At 37.7% G+C, this 20,171-nt stretch overlaps 1 protein-coding gene across 1 annotated transcript; it reads right to left on the reverse strand.

Moving 5' to 3' along the window:
* Window positions 1–12,826: 12,826 nt before the first annotated feature.
* Window positions 12,827–19,931, reverse strand: LOC103965086 (ubiquitin C-terminal hydrolase 12-like). The gene is made up of 21 exons (XM_048576664.1): window positions 19,380–19,931; window positions 18,930–19,087; window positions 18,186–18,310; window positions 17,654–17,731; window positions 17,424–17,543; window positions 17,180–17,302; window positions 16,813–16,905; window positions 16,614–16,702; window positions 16,310–16,418; window positions 16,118–16,186; window positions 15,891–16,001; window positions 15,727–15,782; window positions 15,441–15,618; window positions 15,234–15,341; window positions 15,079–15,144; window positions 14,886–14,951; window positions 14,616–14,681; window positions 14,307–14,396; window positions 13,990–14,106; window positions 13,818–13,892; window positions 12,827–13,727 (listed from the first exon to the last, which is right to left on the reverse strand). Exons 1-21 carry the CDS (start codon window positions 19,490–19,492, stop codon window positions 13,512–13,514), a joined length of 2,226 nt encoding a protein of 741 aa, XP_048432621.1. The 5' UTR covers window positions 19,493–19,931; the 3' UTR covers window positions 12,827–13,511.
* Window positions 19,932–20,171: the final 240 nt, after the last annotated feature.

Raw genomic sequence — 20,171 nt, forward strand, 5'->3', positions numbered from 1 at the left:
CCAAAAAGAGGAAATAGCGGGTTACCACTAAAACCAGGTGACGAAATAAAAACCATGAATTAAGAGAAAGACAATTAACAAATCCAGAGATAAAGCAGATAGGGTAGGAGCAAAGCCTCCAAGTAAAAGTCTTCTGTAACATTGAGATTTTTGAAAAAGTATGAAGTATGAAGTACATACTGATTGCGATTCCTCCTGAAGAGTCAATGGACGATGGGGGCGATATGTGCAGTGTAATCTCTTGTGCCAAATCCAGAAACGCTGAAATTGCACTGGTATACCAAACTCTTTTGCTGAATACGAAAACTATAAACCTTTTCATGGTCTACTAGGTCAAAATAGAAATCCCTTCCAATTTGTTTTGCTAGGTCCTCATCTCGAGCAACCTAACCATACAAACAAATTTCTTCTGCCATTATTTTTTACGTACACCAGCTTCCTGCACTAATACGTCTGAACAAGCAGTGGTAAGAGCGTGGATAGACAGAAGCTTTTACCTTAACAATAGTATAAAGCCGCATTTTTGCCTCGTCTCCCCTTTTGCCCTCCTCCTCTTGTTCTTCCTTCAACCGTATCTGAAATGAAACAAACAATGTCAGATCAGGTTTTCAGGTGGATACTACTTGAATGCAAAACTCAAAAATGATTTAATAGTATTGATTAGAAGTAAGACAACCTCAGCTTCAATAACGACTGTATCATTCACCAAATAACCCGCATTTGGGTCATAAAGCTCACTAAGAGACATGAATGATGTACGTCCCTTGCAATTCTCTATTGCATTGAACTGGTGTTGTGCGTCTACTGCGTCATACAAAGAATTAAGAATATGTAAGAACTGCACACGAAAATCAAGTTGCTTCTGACGAAACAGACTTCAAATAATAGTTTTGCTGCATCAGTGAAGCTCTTTACAATTTATATCAATAACTTTTCCTTAACTTGTTCCTGTTGCTTAATGGTTTTCCCATATGCAAACCAGAAAAAAAAAAAAAAAACATGGACCATTAAAATGAGAGATTTTTCTGAGTGCCCGGATCACAACACTTGAAAAAAAAACCTTTCTTCTACTTGTATAATAACATATGGCGTACCGTGTTTCTGATATATTGAAAAATCTCTTCATTAAAATAAAGGAAAGATAACTAGGATAACATTTTTTGAATCCACTTTGCCATTTTAATTTTGTTGGTTATATCCTTAATTTTTGTTGTACTTTTTTCAACCTTCGAGAAATACAATGGCGTCTATAGAGAAAAGGGTGCAATATTTTTTATTTTCTTTATCTCCTCCTATTTTTAAAAGGTAAAAAATGGAAGTGAATGCTTCCAAACAAAATCACAACAAACCTTAGGGGTTGTTTGCGTAAATGACTCAAATGTTTATTTTCTGCAATGCCCCATGAACATCAATTTTGTCTCACTTTCTCCCTTAGAACTTAATTTGTTCCACTTTGCCCCTGAAAATCAATGCCATAGAATATTAGTTAAGTCCTCTTATGTAGTTTGAGTAGATTCAAATATTTGTTAAGTCCTTTTACTAAATATATTTTTGATAATCCACGCGGTTGCTTATCATTGTAGCGGTGGGTCTCACACGTGTCACCACATATGCAAAATTACAGTTATTTCAGACTTTTTTACTAAAAGATAAAATTTAAGAACTTCACAAAATTTAAAGAATGTGAGATAAAAATGGAGTTTCAAATGCCAAAAGAAAATAAGGCCGATAAAAAGAAACATACCTCTTTTCTTTGAGTACTTGCTATCGATACGATTGACTACAGCCAACGTGTAGTGCACATATCTACTCCACCCATATGGCAATGTCACAAAATCCGGTTCTCTACATTTTAAATACACGGCCAAGTAGTCCCCATTGTAGTCTCCGTTTGGATATATTATTAGTATCTGCCTGATCAAATAACCCAACAAATTCAATTACAATCAGCCAACTTCACGAGAACGAAAATTTGTCTTATTATCGGTTTTATACAATCATGTGTCGATCTCTCATTACGGAGTAAACGACACAATATACACAAAAGTAAAATGGATTTTTGACTTGTTGATGGATGGAAAATACCATTTATAACCACCAAAAATGATGTCATCAGAGTAGAGCTTGCTGGTCTGCAGACAAGTAAAGTTGTCAATTTTGCAAGTGAATTTCGTGGTTGGAAGATCCTCCACTTCAGCTGCTACCTTACCGACAAACAATGAATACCATGAATTTTCAAAACCAAGACAAGTTCATACTGCAGCGGTCGTTTGATGACTATTTTATTTTAGTTTTTCAGTTCTCTATTTATATCACAAATATGAAAATAAAAAACTAAAAGCGAAACGGTTGTCTAACGAGTTAAAAAAAAGTTCAATAAATGACGAAAATGTTAGCTTCCTTACAGTGAGGCCTTCGACCACATCCGAGTGCGGCACGAAGCATTGTTCGTCCTCCTCTTTGCTGTGAGGAAATTGCTAAAATCAGACCTTTATTCGAGCAAAACCCTATCCCTATCCTACTGAAACACAAACTCCAGCCAGGAATGACCAATCGGGTCACGTTTCCGGCACCGGCGACCCCACACCCGGCATCCCGCATGAATATACCTTCCTCCTGCTTGGCCCATATCCGAATTTAATCCTATCCTACCCGGTGGTTTAGTGGGTTACCCGAGTCCGACCTCCCACCTTAAAAAATAAAAAAGATTTCTCTCAAACAAAATAATATTTTTTTTTTTTACCGGAGTGTATAATAAATCTCACATATTATTGCTGTTAATTGGAGGTTTTAGATTTGATTTCGTTTATAGCAAGTTGAATACTAAATTAGCTTAATATAGCTAAAAGGCTTATTGTGTGTGACTGAGTGTGAATTATAATGATTAACTCTCTGCATCCAAAAGTTACAGTGAAAATAATTTATATAAGTATTTATACTTACTATGTGTAAAAGAGATGCATACTGTTCGCATTTCTACGCAACTATAGCTAAATGCTTCCATGCAATACATTTTTTTATCCACAAATTCGTAAATCAAGGAGCCAGTAAAGCCTTAGAGTTTTGCAACCATGAAATTGTAACTATTGAGAATGATTCATACGTTGATGGAAGGAGAGACCTTGCATGGATTTATAAGAGATTGAGTTACTCCCCGTATTACCAATTGATTTTACGACAGACCCCAACTTTCTTCCAGCACAGTTCCGCATGGCCAGTTCCATTCGAGCTTTGATCTGTTCGTGTTGGGCTGCAAACTCTTCGCCGCCTTGGGCAAATTCTTTCTCGGCAGCCACATACTTTGGGATTTCTCGCTCCAAAGACTCGATAAGTTCCTTGAGCCTTGAAGTGATCTTCAAAGGGATGCCACCTTGTTCAACCAAAGGTTTCAAGGCTGCAGTTAACTCGTCATAGGAACCATCCACGCAAAGTGTGTCTAGGTTGCTCCTTGCATGGAGTCTTGCAGTGCCGAATGCAGCCAAAGCCTCAGCTGATGGTGCACTGGTTGAAGTGTACTTCAATAGTTCATCCGCAGCAGACGGTTGTCCCACTTCGATCTTTCTATGGAGAAGAAGGGCCAACCAGTACTTAGTGGGCATTATTTTGGTTTCTATATCGCTGCTGGCATTTTCGGAAGTAAAACGAGTTCTTTTATGTACACCGATACTTATATACTAGCATTTTCGGAAGGAAAAAAGATAGCGAAAATAAAGATGGAGAAGAAGTCTTTACCTCAACAATAGTATAAAGGTCCGGTTTTCCCATATCTGCTTTTGTCCTCCTTCAACCTTATCTGAATTCAAACAAAGCATGTCAATCATAGCTAGAACTCCAGCCTTTGGCATCTCACGTATCGGAATAACCATCAGACCAACAGAAAAATTAGAAAAATACCTGCTAGATAATTTGACCATTAGGAGAAAAAATATGGTCATTCTAACATCACTCCGTGTAAACTTTATTCTATTTATTAAAATCGCTCCTGCTAAAATTGCTGGGTCCTTCCATGTTTATACATACAAAATTCTTTATATACGACACAAGTTTTTTTCTTCTTCTTTTGGAATAAGAAAAGATAAATTAGAAAAAGAAGCCCTTGGGCAACTACTGTACTATTCCACAATCAAGCTGACTGACCATCGAATGTAAGATCGAACATCCAAACATGAGAATTTGAGGATCTCTAACCAATCTTAGCAAGAGCATCAACAATGAAGTTGGCTTCACGAAAGCACATGTTTAAACTCCATGCCTTGAAACTGGCAAGCAATCTTTTGGAAATTATGAGACTAGTTAAAGTTTGCCAAAATAGGGTTATTGCGTTTGACACTAATTTAATCCGTTTATTATTCATTCGCCAACTGAATACACGACTTGTTAGGATTCTAAGCGTTGCCTTGCATACTCATAAAAGTTGATTTTGGAAAGGAAGTTTCTAGCTTAGAAGTAATTTTTCAGCACATCTTTAACAGCCGTCCATGTTCCAAAAGAGGCACCCTTTTGTGCTGTCAACTTAGCCCGCTTGACAATTAATCTTTCAGATTTCGGTAAACTATCTTCGAAGCTTCGTTTAAGAGGCTGCATTTCATCCACAGCACATTGCCTCTGCCCGTTTGGCCTTAACTTGAGCCAGTTCAGCCTCAAGTTCTGTAACCATGGCATCGTAATTGGCCACAATGTCTGTTCTTCCTTCACATTTCGGCATGGCCAGTTCCATACTAGCTTTGATCTCTTCATGTTGGGCTGCATACTCTTCACCACCTTGAGAAAATTCTTTCTCGGCAGCCACATACTATGGGATTTCACGCTCCAAAGACTCGATAAGTTCCTTCAGCTTTGAATTGATCTTCGAAGGGATGCCCCCTTGCTCAACTAAAAGTTTTAAGGCTGCAGTTAGCTCGTCGTATGAACCATCCATGCTGAGAGTGGCTAGGTTACTCCTTGCATAGAGGCTCACAGTGCCAAATGCAGCCAAAGCCTCTGCTGATGGTGCACTGGCTGAAATGTACTTCAACACTTCATCCGCAGCAGACAGTCGTCCCATATCATTTTGGCCTGTCACATGGCTAGAATCAGTAGTGGCCGAGGACTCCATGTTCACTCCCGCATCCTGCATAAGAGTACAGAAATCAGTACAGAGACCTATCTAAAATCATGCATGTGAACTCGTCAGTTTCTTGCCTCTTCTGTTGGATTTGGCTCAGCCAGCACCCGAGTTGTAGGTAAAGGGCCAACTAAATCAAAAGAGGCACGAAACTTAGCGGTCTTCGCTATTTCATCCATCCCGGCCTTAGGGCAAACAGTCGCCTGAATAAAGGCAGAAGGTTAGCACAAAATTACAGAAATGACCGATCTAAAAAGTATCAAATCATTCACTCTAGTTACATTTAAAAATTACATCTAATTTTAAGATAGAATAGCTGAATAATGACCATCCTGAACCTGGTGACTGTATATATTCCAAAAATGAAGGGACATCAGGATATTCATATTCTTCTTTGCTTCAATTGGAGTAATTTTCTGAATGTCTATAATGTCCCAATCTTAAATCTGGAAAAAAAGCATCGAATAGTAAACTAACGTAGACACTTGTTCACAATATACCAAACATACAATATAGCAAGTTACCTGATTTAATTGAAACAGTTTACCCTTGTCAAGGTGTTTGCATACGATGCAAGGATCAAACCCTATTTCCTGAATGTAGGAAACAAAATGATAAAACTTTAATTTGCTCCAGAATGTTATACCGAAGGTTGCATCCAAGAGTTTTGAATTAACAAGATTAAGCAAAGGCATATCAGGTGCCAAATAGTAAATGTGAAACAGACCTTGTAAAATTCAAAATCTACATCAGGGGCAAAACCAGCCAGTTGATTTAACTCTGATAAAATCCATGGTGTACAGTAAGTTTTCTTCACAGAAAGCCTACCAGCAAAACTGGCAACACAACAAAACTTAAATCAGTAAGCGCAAATCAAAAGAAAAAAAATATTGATCTCAGCATAAAGGGAGAGAGTTAACCGTATTTCACGTTTCTCAGTTTCATAAAGCTTAAAGAAAGCAAGAAATCATTCTCCATTTTGTTAGGCAGAGGAATAGGGCGTCGATCCTGGAGCATTTCATTAAAGCAATATAATAGTAAGAAAAAAAATGTTTAATACAGCAACTGTAACTGAAATAAGCCTCAAATGACGGGTCTTAACAACGATAAAGTAAGACTGATTACCGGCCCAAACTCAACTTCCAAAAACAACTTTAGCTTGGCAATGCAGTGTGCATCATTAAATAAACCCCTCAATTTGCCTACCTACAAAACAAAAAACACCAATTTATTGCATAGACTCAAATCATTCGGTCTCTAAGGTAACAAGGAAGACATTCACAGCTAAACCAAGGCGGGAAAAAAAAAAAAAAACTCGAAAACCAAGAGGATTACAAATTAAGAAAGGAACAAGTGATGATTTTAGACAAATAATCCAAGTTCAAAGTAGGAAGTGTAAAGTAGATACTGATTGTAATTCTTCATAGGGTGTCAATCAATGTTCTAAAAGACGCTAGGCGCTAGGCGTTAGTCGAGCGACGGGTTGGGGCCTAGCGCCTAGGCAGACTAGGCGGATTTATGTAAATCTATTATATTTCGAGTGAAAAAGTGTCAATTTATACTTAAAATATAAATAATTTCATCATAAACTACAAAATAGAATGACATATATATATTATGATGTATTGGAACATAGTGAAAACATAGAGAACAAGCACATAATGTGTGTTCATTTAAGTTTACAACAAGCATTTTACAATTTATTGAAAACAATAAAATGCAAAATGAAAGTTATCTATTTTCTGTCTAAGTGAGTCGCAACTTAGGTAGGTGCCTAGACGGGTCTGGGCCGGCTAGGCGGGTACCTAGGCGGTTTAGGCGCCGTTTCTTAATTTTCAAATGTCTAAGCATTAATCGGGGCGGTGGCCAACCTCCTAGCGCCTAGGTGGCGCTAGGCAGGGATTTTTAGAACAATGGTGTCAATGGTTGACTAGGGCTATAAGACTTGCTTTCTCTCTAAAGACAAATCCAAAACAGCTGAAATTGCACTGGTATGCCAAACTCTTTTGCAACCGCCTCCTGTGGACCATTTCAAAATTAAGGATTCTTAGTATAATTAAAAACCAAATTAAGAACTCAGAGGGAGGAAAACCAAAAGGCATACATGAATGCATCGAATTGAACCCATACTGGCGTACCTTGAAAAGATTAAAGGGTGTCTCTTCTTAATAGGGAAACTACGTACTTTGTCATAATCCACAAGGCCAAAAAATATATCCCTTCCAATTTGTTCCTTCATGTCCTCATCTCGACCAACCTAAGCATACCTTTATATTGGCATTTTTGAAAAAAAAAAAAAAAAATAGCGAAAATAGAGATAAAGAATGTAACGACCCGTTTCAAAAATTCCATTTTAATTAGTTAAAATTACAAAAATACCCCTAATGACGGAAAGGTTGACCTTTGTTGACTTTAGTTCGTTGACGTATTAGAATTTTTCAATTATTTTATTTCCGTAATTCACGTCGATAAGAATGCATAGGCGTGATCAGAATTGACTTTGGAGCTAAAACGAAGCTTCTACGATTTTTGAACATCAAGGGCATTTCAATAATTTCACAAGTGGAGATATTTCCCCACCTTAGACCTCTACATGGCTGACACGTGGCATTTCCCCACCCTATTTCTAGGGTATTTTCTTCCTTACCCGTGAAGCCTCTCTCTAGAACACTTTCACTTTCTCCTTGTCTCTCTCTCACCTAAACCTCAAACCCTCTTTGATAACACCCATTGAGACCACCCTTACCAGCCTTTCTCCCTCTGGCGACCCTCACACCACCACCATTTCCTCCCCTACAAGTTCTACGAGCCTAGAATGAGAAGAAACCCTCACTTCTCTCTCTCCTTCGTTGCGCAATACCTTCACTATGCAAAAAGTAAATATGGTGAGTTCTCACCATTTTATCGACAAGGTAAGCTTGATAACAACTCTAAATATTCGTAGATCATGTTTAGGAGTAAGTTTTGGTAGTTTTTGAAACATGGGTGACATTTGATGCAAAACCAACTCGGGAATCATTCTCCCAGTTTTTCGAAAAAGGATCGTGAGTTGCAGGCCATTTTTCGGTCGATCCCGACCTCGACTCGATCTCATCTTGGTATACTCTTGTTCCTTATCTTTGTATCGTCATTTTGACTTTTGAATCAATGCAAATGGTGTAGAATGGAGCTCGAATGGAGCTCGGGTGGTTCTGCCCAGATTTTGACCGAACCCATAGTTTGAAACCAGGGCGACATAACCCATGACCTATAACCCAACTCTAAACCCAGCCCAAAACCTTGGGCCTATGTAACCCAGGCCCAAACCAGAAATAGGCCCAACCTATTTACTATAACCTAGACCCAATCCAGTTACCTAGAACCCAGGCCCAAACACATATCCGACCCGACCCAAGTTTGAAACCCAGTCTCACGGTCGGCGCATGGGACACATGTGGGTGTGTGTGGGCACGCATGGAACACACGCGTCTCCGCTGAAGGTATTGTGCTCTGCTGTCGTACACAGTGGCAACCACGACGACGCCAACGAATTTTCCAGCAAACTTTCTGGTGACTCAACTCGGCACATGGAGGTTCGTGGCCTTCTAATGGCGGTGCGCGCGGTGGCTCGTGGGGGAACCCGAGGTCCCTTTTTGGGTTTTTCGATGTGCCGAATCTGAATTTACTGTTCGTTTTCCGAAATTTCATTGTTGTAGTAGAGTTTTATTAAATGTATTATCTTTGTGTTTAGGTGCATTGGTTGGAAGTGATCCAGTCCTCCCTAGTTTGAATGGCTCTCCGATAGAGGAGTACTTGTGAGTGAACCCTTTCTAAACTTGCATGTTTTTATAAAATATTAGGCTTGCATGCATTGCATATTTCATGAATGGAGCATGATTTATAATATGTTTTTACGGATTTTCTATATTTATGATTTACGAAGAAATTATGACTTATTTAAATTGCTTTTACGAGATATTTATGATTTATCGAATTTACATTTTACTAAAGGTTATGACATATGGGATTTTCATATATGAAATTCTATGGCTTTTGAATACAATTTGTTTATGGTTTACGAATATGATTTTTCCTGGATTTATGTGATGAGGCTTTGAGCTTTCGAGCTCTGGATTTGATATGAATTTTGAGGTAATATGACACAGTTGAGGATATATGATGTATATATTTCTTCTTCGGCGTAATTTGGAGTCATACAGCTTCACCTTCGGGTGATGAGGCCCACCATGTTTCTTCACTGGCGTAACCCAGTGTCGTACAACTTCACCTTCGGGTGATGGACATGTACTGCCTTCAGGCGACTATGATACCCCTAGAGAGTACAATATTGATAAGATTTATGGATTTGCCTTTGGGTGGCGATAGCACCATTATCGAGCATTGTTTTACACGTACATGTTTTACAATGTTTTTCAATGCATGTTAGAGTTTTCAGAAAATCTATTATGTAGTATTATATTTGTTTCAAAACAGGGGGTTAGTATGTTCATAAAGAAAACAGTTTTCTTATTATTAGTACTATTATTATAAACTTTGGTCCACTCATCTTTTCTGTTTTGCGCCCCCTCAGGAGTTAGAATTGAGGCACGTGATCCCAGCGTCAGGGCATTTCCGCTTAGGCATCTTCGAACCTCTTCTGTGTAGGTCCCATTTCTCGGTTCGTACCTTTCTATAGTAATTCTTTCACATTATTCTTAATTAGTTGTATGCTTTGAACATGGTTCTGCATTAGTATATTCCTTCCTAATCACATATTTTAATTTGGATGCATGTTTAAAATGGTTTTGTCGCCCTCGGGTGTCGGCTAGCACGTGCCTACCATATTTGGGGATATCAGGTTTGGGGCATGTCAGAGAAGAACTCTTTACCTCAACAATAGTATAAAGTTTCGGTTTTCCCATGTCTCCTTTTGTCCTCCTCTTCTTGTTCTTTCTTCAACCTCATCTGTAAGTGTGTAACGAAACAAAGAATGTTAATCCAATCACATAGCAAATACTCTAGCCTCACACCATCACTAACACATCGAGAGATTAGAAAAATACTTGCAACGCTCCAAGTTAACACTTGCTTCAAGCACAAGCAATAAGTAACAAGAATTTCATATGCAACTTTTTCTTAGGTCAAAAAGTTAGCTCCTTGTATGGGGCCACAAAGTAGAAATTTTGAAAGACATAATTTTGGGGTTGTGATATGTAGAGGTGTTAAACGGGCGAGGCTGTGCCATTTAATAAAACATTAAGACTTGGGCCATCATGGGTCGTGCTTTTGCTGAATTAATATGAAAATTGTGCTTGGGTCAACCACCTTAATAAAACATTAAGACCTGGGCCATATTGAGCCGTGCTTAGATCAACTTCAGCAAAACAAACTTTAGTTATTTAAAAATATTAAAGAAATTTATTTAAACATATTTTTAAGCTAAATATCATTAATATTAAATCTTATTAACCTTAAAATGTATATTTATAATTGAAAGATAACGAATAAATGGGATCGTCATAATTGGCCCAGGTTGGCCTGGCCCACCTACCTTTTAAGAATCATGTCGTGTCGTGCCTTATTCAAATGGACTTGGGTCATAGTGCCTTGTTTAAATGGGTCGTGCCTACATCGTGCTCGTATCGGCCCACTTGTTTGATACCTCTAGTGGAGAGACCCTAAAATACTCTTTATTCTTTATACTTTATATGCTTTATTTACAACGTAGAAGAAAACTAGAAAGACTCTTTAGTAAACATTGAACTTGATTCCTGCATTCATTACATTAGGAGCATCTCCAATGTAAAAGCCATAATTACATCTCATTTTAAATTTTCAGAAAATATCTATTGTAGTTCTATTCCAATGAAAGAGACATGACATGCCCGACCCTGATATCCTCCAAACACCAGGGTAGGCACGTTCTGGGTAACACCTGAAGGTGACAAAGCCAAACTAATATGCATGAGAACCAATGAATATAAATAGGACTTATAAATTTAAATATAATTAATATGCAAATGAGGAACGTGTTCAGAGCATACAACTAATCTTGAACACTAAAAAGAAATAATATAAAATTGAATTAACAAAGGAATGGGTCTTACATCGAGAGGACTAGAAGATGCCGATGCGAAAGTGCCTTGACGCCGGGATTGTACGCCTCGATTCTAAGTCCTAAGGGGGCGCAAAACAAAACATGAGTGGACTAAGTTGATATATAAGTAGAACAAACATAGTTATTCCACAACATACTAGCCCCAAAGTTTATGAAAACTAATAGCATAATATGTGATAGGTTTTCCGAAAACCCTAGCATGCCATTAAACCTTTCATAAAACATATATCATATATAGTGTGCTAAATGGTGGTATCATACTCAGCCGAAGGCAAGACATACACCCGTAGGCAGAACAGTGACTGCTAGATAAGCGCAAAAACATTGTATATAATCTTTCCAACTTAAGTACATATATCTCAATGGAGCTCAGTAACTCAAACATCATATCTCAAAACATCTTCTTAGTATATAGTCATTCATCATATATACTACAAAGAACATGAAATCGATATAGCATGGTATTCCAAAATATTCTCAGTTAAACATGATATCTCATAAAAAGTAAAATCTAATTTACTCATAAAACGTTTCATAAAATGTAACCATTAAATCATGTTTTTCATGTATGCATTTCTAATAGCAAAATTATGCATTTTGGAAAAGGTCCACTCACATATACTTTGTTGTCGAAAAGCCATGCAAACTAGCGAAGACGAAAATGCCACAATAAATGCACCTAAGCACATAAAGGGTCCAATTAACAAAACTTTACTCAAACGATTGAATTTCGGGAAACGGACACATAACGGATTCAGGACGTCAAAATTAGGCTAAAGGGCCGGGTAGTGGTTTGGGTTTAGGCCTAGAGTTTGGGTCCCATGGGTTAAGGGTTTTGGGTTACTTACTTGGGTTTGGGCTAGAGTTAATGAGCCTATGGTTTGGGCCTAATGGGTTGGGCCGACTGTTTGTGCCTGGGTTGGTTTGGGCTCAGATTGAATTTGGGCTTGGGATTGGGTTGGTCTAAGTTTGGGTTTGGGCTTGGGCCTGGGAACAGGGTTGGGCGCGACCCAGTTTCCTTCGCAGGTCGCCAGAGTTCAACTGAAGGGAAGGCCGGGAAGTTTCCCCAGCTCCATTTAGGGTTAAATATCAACTATTTTCAATGATTTCTGAACCAAAATGAAGCTAGAAACATGGAGAATAAATCCGTTCCAAAACGAAGTTGAGTTATCGTTGGAGTGGGTTGGAAATACCTTGCAAAACTCGTGATTTTCGTCGAAAAACTGAGGATGTGTTTTCCCGAGTTGTTTTCTGTTTATAATCCACCCAAAACTCGTTTTTAAGCTCAAGATCGAGTTAGGAATTGAAAAACTACGATGAAATGATGTGGTTGACAGGAACAAGAGAGAGGAAATAATGTAGTGATCTTGCTGTGATGGTAAGGGTTGAGTGTGTGTATGTGTATGTTTGTTCTTAGAAAGGAGATAGTACAAAGAGCGTGAAGAGAAGAGAGAGACATAGACAAAGAGAGTTGTAGAGAATAGAGGTGAGGGTCAAGAAAGAGAGAGAGGTCCATGAGTTGTGTGAGGGGGAAAGGAAAGGCACGGGGAAGTGGGACAAAAAAGGAAAGGGGGCCCTACTTGGCACACCATTTAAGACTCAAATAGTAACCCTTTTAAAATATCTTACAACCCAAAGTGGATTGAAATACGAAAATGCACTTCCGTTCCGTCAATTCTGGGACGGGTTGTTACAAGATTTAAGGTTTGAGTCCCATTTCTGGCGGGATTCACCTCCAAAAGATGTCAAAAATAAAAATAAAAATAAAAAAAACATAAAATTTTTATTTTTATTTGCATATTCCGCCCAAGATGGGTGTTTTACATATCCTTACTAAAGAGTTTTATGGCCAACAAAAAAAATATATAAAATGCCCATTTCAAAGCATCATGAATCTCCCATTGGAGATGCTCCAACTAAATTTAGAAGTAAAGACTATAATTCACCAGATAAACCCAACTAGGGTCACATAATAATACTTGGGTTACTGATACATGCTGTAAATATTGTTTGAACATAACAGAGAAGAACGGCATCGTTTCTATGTATATGCTTTGCACACTCATACAAACATTTGAGCCAAGAATGGCTACTCACAGAAGCAAAAGTTCATAAAACTTAAAAAGTACTTTTTCAGATCATATTGTACAACAACACAGGTTCCAACTAAGACACCCATTTTGTTCTGTCAAAATGGCCTGCCTGACTGGAGCTTTCGGATTGTCATGAGGTATCTGCAAACCTTTGCTTAACAGGTTCTATTCATCTACTTCAGTATTTTGATTCGTCGTTGGCTCTGCTTGATTTGCCTTAACTTGGGCCAGTTCCAGCGTCGAGTTCTGCATCATGATGGCCAAGATATCTTCTCTTTTGACATTTCTGCACGGCCACTCCCATCCGAGCATTGATGTCTTCGTGTTGGCCAAGCTCTTTTCCTGCACCGCTTAGCTGAGCCCTCTTAGTTGCGTTTTCCGAGTGCTCCAGCCCAAGGCACTGCTCCCATGCACGGCCATAAACGTCTCTTCTCTATGGAAAACAAAAACCATGACATTGGAATTAAAGAACTGACAACGCAATACCCAAAACAAAAAGAACTGTAATCGGCCATAGACAAACCTGAAGACGGCTGGAAACAACATCAGAATCATGCAAGTACTCTATAAAACCAAATGACACAAATAAAAACTTCCACTGCACAATCAAAAGGGAAATGGATGAGGAAGCAAACTAAAGAGACATTAATTCCAGCTAGTGATCCTCCAATAAATATAAGGTGTGGTTCACGTACCTCCAAGAACTCATTTTCAGGGACCTGCAATTTCCTTTGTAAGTGTACTTTAACTTCAGCTAAAGTTTCACCTTCACGGATGATCAGGAAGAAAGGTTCCCCGAAGTTGTTTACTTGCTATTTGAAATGTACAAAGAATGTTGAAGAAAATCGTTACAAATAACCACAAAGTACTTGGTGCAAGTGAAACCATTCTCCGTGTTTAATTAAAATAGTAACGCAATATTTTGATTCTGAGAAGAAAAATTTGCATTTAAAATTATCCAAATTTCACTCTCAGATTTAAAAAAAAAAAAAAAAAAAAAAAAATCGAATACCATCAGCTGGTCCTCTGCAGTCTCTTTTGTGAAGTGGTAAACTTGAATCAAGCAATCATGAGGACCCAAGTTTTTCTCTTCTTCTGGAATCTGATACAGAAAAGGTAGAAACAACTCAGCTTCAAAAAGACACTGGGGCAAATCCAGTCCGATAGTAAAGGAATGCGAATAAAAAAACCAAATAAATGGTACAGTTTCTTGCCTATAAAACCAGATTATTGCAGTCCAAATGTTCAAGTGAATCAAAGAAGAAAAAACTCTGTAAAAGAAAAAAAAAACTAAAAATAGAGAAGCCAGAAAGGAACTCACCTCCTCGGCATGCAAAGTCCAGCACCGTTCATTTATGTTGTCAATTTTTTCACTACATGGGATGACCTGAATAGTAAACACGAGAAGTTATGAATGCGCCATCACGTTGAAACACATAACTCAAATAAGAGAACAAAGTATCTCATACAAGCAGTGGAATCATACATGTCAACATCACAAGCACGCAAGCCACAATTTCTGGGAAAAATATGAACAGAAAAAAAGAAGCTAAAACGCTGATACACTTGACATACAAGAACAAGTAATTACCCTATATATCTTGTGATAGTAAACCTGAAGCAATCTGATCTCTGCATTTGGATGAGACAACTGGACCTTTTTCAGGTACATCATACATTGAGTAGAATCAGTTATACACAAATATAAGAGGAAAATGGGAAATCACGGATAATAACAAGTAATAGCGACATATTAGCAATACCAAAATAAAGGGACATCTAACCTTCCTTTTAAGTATATTTATCACATTCCCAACAGTGCTGTGTTTGGGCAATCTAATATTGTGAATCTCCAACTGCAAACAAATTACAAAAGATTATGATGAGTAGATAAACGTAATAACGGTGCATAAGCAGGAAAGCTGACCAAATATTTGACACGGACCTCATCTCTTGTAGCATGATGAAAATCAACTTTCAAACTTTTTAGGGCTTGCACTTCTGGCAGCGGGATGTCTAGGACTTCATAATACAGAATATCACATACCTGTAAAGAGATCGACAATAATAATGAGCATCAATAATACATGATACTTATACAAGTGAGAGTTAAATAACAGTGACAACTTAATACAATGGCACCTACTAGATAGTAATGGATGAGCATATATTTTAATTGCTCTACTCCCCGATAATTGATCGGTAGAGACTTAGGTTGTTGAGAATAGCAGCTATGAGCAGTGAGTCTGATTTTGGTAGGATCTTCTAAACCAATTTTTCCAGCCACCTTCTTCACCACATCATCGTAAGTGTCTAGCCTTGACCTAGAAAACAAGGAAAAAAAAAAAAAAAACAACAGTTATACCACTGACTAACACAACAATGATGGACTCCAACTATGAGGGACAATGGTTCCTGACAGAGTTACTTACAACTCCAAAATAAAATCATCCTCTGTCGGTTTATCCAAAGAACGGAAATGAACGATCTATAGAGCACCAAATCATTCAATATAGTTATGTTAAAAAAACCAGGCTTACTCTTATAACCAAGTAAAAGGAGGTGAAATAACCATGAAAGCTTCCATTGCATGTACCCGGCGAAAGCGTACATATTCCAAAAACGAAGGGACATCAAAATATTTATAATCTTGATTAAATTCATGTGTAGTGGATTTCTGAAAGCATATAATGTCCCCGTCTTGAAACTGGATAGGAAGACCACAAAACAGTTAACCAGCAATACACCTATAGAGGCGTCGAGACAGTAAATTCCTATAGCACTCGTTTACAATACGCCATGCATGAAAATAAAAACACTTACCTGACTTAATCGAAATGAGGTCCTCTTGTCAATATGATCACCGATTACACTTGGCCCGAATTTTACTTCCTGAATGTAGGCATAAAAACAGATGCATTTTTTTTACATAAGAACGCATACATACATCATACTTATATGTATATAATGTAAGTTATGGCACAGTTGATGCTAAAAAATTAATGTGAAGCAAACCTCATAAAGTTCAATCTCTTCCTCAGGAGAAAAACCGACTATTTGATTTAGTTTTGATAAAATTTCTATTGGCTCACTATCCAGCTTCACAAAAAGCCTACCAACAAAACTAGTGACACAAACAAAAAGCTTTCATCAGGTGGAGGTTTATAGGTCTAGTGATAGAGAGCATTTGCCCCTACACGTATCGCCAGAGTTTAAATCCCACCTCCCTGGATTTCGTGAAAAAAGTAATAAATTAATGAACAAAAATGAAAGGGAGAAAATACTATAACCAAGCAACAAGAGCCAGAGGGACCAGTACCGTAGTTCTTGTTTCTCTGGTTCATAAAGCTTAAAGAAAAGAAGGATATCTTCGTTGGTTTTGTCAGGCAGAGGAATAGGACGTAGATCCTGGAGCAATGTATAGAAGCAGTGGAATCATAAGAAGATCTATTTCATGTAATTATAACTGCAATAAGCCAAAAATCATGGCTGAAAATAGTAATGCAAGAATGGATTACCAGCCCAAAATCTGCTTCCAAAAACAATCTTAGCTCTGAATAGTCCCCTAACCGCAGGTGAAATTCACGCGGTACATTTACCAGTTGTCCAACCTACGAAGCACAAGTGGACATCATAAAACACTATTAATCATTTAAAATCTAGAGACAAAGAAAGAGGGAGAGAGTCCCATTGACAATTAATTAATACTGAAATGAAGAATCGTTACATGAAATTACAACAAACAAGACTCACTGTTAAAACCAGGTGGGGGAAAAATAGAAAGTCAGACACAACGAGAATCATGAATTAACAAAGGAACAAGTAACAAATCCAGGGATAAATCAGATAGGGTAGGAGCAGGGAGTATAAAGTGTAAGTAAATACTGTTTGTGATTCTTCCTCAGGTGTCAATGGTCGATGGAGGCGATATGTGAAGTTTTGTCTAGTAGTCCAAAACCAGAAGCGCTGAAATTGCACTGGAATACCAAACTCTTTAGCCACCACCTCCTGTGAACCATTTTGAAAGTAGAAATCAGTTGCACTTACCGTCACCAGTCCCATAACCCCAAACGAGGGAGAAAGGAAAAACAAGAAATGAAAGCACAAAAGTGAGTTTGGACTACTGTACCTTGAAAGCAAAAAAGGGATGCTTTTTCGGAATGAAGAAACCTTGGACTTTGTCATGGTCTACAAGGTCAAAATGGAAATCCCTTCCAATCTGTTCTGCCAGGTCCTCATCTCGAGCAACCTAACCATATAAACAAAGTTCTTCTTCCATGAATTTGATGTATACCTAGTGCATGTACTAGCACTTTTGAATAGAAATACTAAAAACGCGGATAGACAGGAAGCTTTTACCTTAACAAGAGTATAAAGGTTTGCTAAAACCTTTTCTCTTCTTTCCTCTTCCTCTTTTTGTTCGTTATTCAACCGTATCTGAAGTGAAACAAGCAATGGCAGTTCAGTTTCTTAACTGGACACTTGATTTAATTTTAACGAAAAAAATTGCATACAAAACATTTATTTAGGGGGTTGCGGTGGGCGCACATACCGCCCAAGAAAAAAATCTTGTCAAGTTACAACACAGACTCATGTTTTAGCATGCATGTACCACCTCCATTAATTTTTGTTAAACATTTAGTCAAACATATAATCTATAGCGCATTTGAGCACTTTGTGAAGGGTAACTTTGCTATTTAACGGCCCCAAGAGACTGCAAAAATTCAATTGACCGAAGGTCGTGGGATATATCTTCTACTTCCTCGGAGACAAGCTGTAGTCAATGAAATTCTTATCTCAAGTCGTCTAGGGGTCTGTAAGTGTTTGAAATACCTATCAAAAAGTGCTCAAAAAGTGTGCAATACTTGATATTAATAGCAGAAAAGACAACCTCAGCTTCAATCACGACTGTATCATTCACCAGATAGCCCATGCTAGGCTCATAAAGCTCATCAAGAGGCATGAAAAATAAATATCCCCACTCACTCTCTCTTGCATTGAACATGTGTTTTGTGCCTGCAGCATCATACAAAGAATGAATAACGGTTAAGATGCACACAAAAATCAAGATCCTTCTGATTAGATTAAACACATTTCAAATTATAGTTCTGTTGCGTGAGTAAGGTTCTTTAACTTTTCCATGTTGCCTCAATGTTTTCCTCATAAGCGAACAATCGAAACAATAGCATGAACCATTCAAATTCCAATCTAGTACACATGCTAGTAATAGCTAGGTAATTAAGCATTCATTCAAATGTATACTAACCTTGCACAGAAAAAGGTAACTCTATTCGACCCAAGAATTTTCTTAGTTTGCCCTTCCAATTTTGTTGGCGAACTACGTGATCTATCCTCAATTTTCTTATACTTTTTTCAACCTTCAAACATTAAATTTTTTTGGTACCACCATTGGATAGATGGCCAGGCCATCATGCTTCCCAAATGTGAAGGTGTTATAGAGAGGGTGAAAGTTCTTTGTCCCATTTTTGTTTTGGGTTTTAAGGGATAAATTCGGAAGTTCATGCTTCCAAATGAAAACATGAAAAACCTCGAGGGGTGATTGTGTAAATAAACGAAGCGAGAACACAAATTCAAAATGCCAAAAGGAAATAAGGATGATAAAAATGAAATATACCCCGTTCTATTGAGTATGTGCTATCGATTTGATTAACTACAGTCAAGCTGAACGTCGCACATTTACACCACTTGTGTGGCAATGTCTCAGAATACGCCACATCTAAAAACAGGGACAACCCCTTCACATTGTTTCCCCTTGGAAACATTTGTATCCGCCTGTTCAAACATTCCAAAACAATCAATATTCCATCAGTAACATATAACTAAGCCAACTTAACGAGAAAATCTGCCATATCACCCATTATATACAATCACGTGCCCATCACTCCCATCACGTGATGATTGTACATAACGGATGATAACAAAAGATCTCACCAACTTAGCACGCATATAGATTTTCGGCCCTAAATAGAAAAGAAACACCGGCGCAATACACTAAAAGACCCCTAACCAAAATGAAGGCACATACACCAACTTTTGGACTAGTGGTTGGAAAGGGGAAATTTACCATTTATAATCACCAGCAGTGAAGACAGGAGAGTAGATCTTCTCTGCGCTCAGGCTAGTAAAGTTGAAAATTTTCCAAGTGAAATCTACGGGTGGAGGATCCAGGTCCTCCATTTCCGCTGCTAACAACACACACAAACACCATAAATTAAAAAAAAAAAAAATTGCAAAGAAAAATTCGATTATCGTTTCATTTTTTATTTTTTATTGTCATAAAAATAATTCAATTAATTAAGGTTCGTTTAATAACTACTTTTCGTGTGATACAAGAAAATCAACATATATTTGATTTTATAAAAATTAAAATCAAATAAGAAAACGAAATGGTTATTAAACATGTCCAATAAAAAATTATTGCACCAAACTACCACAAAAATCAAATCTTTTTAGATGGATTAAGCAATTTTAAATAGAAAATGTGAAAATCGTTAAATTGATGAAATTTTAAACCTTCAATTGGCAGAGAGCCTCCGACCAAATCCGAGTGCGGTGCAAGCATTGTTTCGTCCGCTTCCATCAGAAGATCTAATCGAGCAAAGAAATGCCAGTCGAGTCGGTTTACGTTACGGATTCCTTACCCGACCCGCTTTGATGGTATTACTCACACCCGGCCCCGTTAGACTGCTACAATTTCATTTTTCGCTTGGCGAATTAATTTTAATTTGATAAAATTTGAAAAATCCTACTGTTTTTATATGGTAGCTCAGCTGTCTAGAGCAAAGGACTGAAAATATGAACTTTTGAGGATTTTACTGGTCTTTGCTTATAGATTTTGTTGCTTATAGATTTTGAT

Source organism: the organism of the source record quoted next, unplaced genomic scaffold (assembly GCF_019419815.1).
Source record: "Pyrus x bretschneideri cultivar Hongxiangsu unplaced genomic scaffold, Pyrus_bretschneideri_v1 Contig9, whole genome shotgun sequence".
Classification (NCBI taxonomy): Eukaryota; Viridiplantae; Streptophyta; class Magnoliopsida; order Rosales; family Rosaceae; genus Pyrus; species Pyrus x bretschneideri.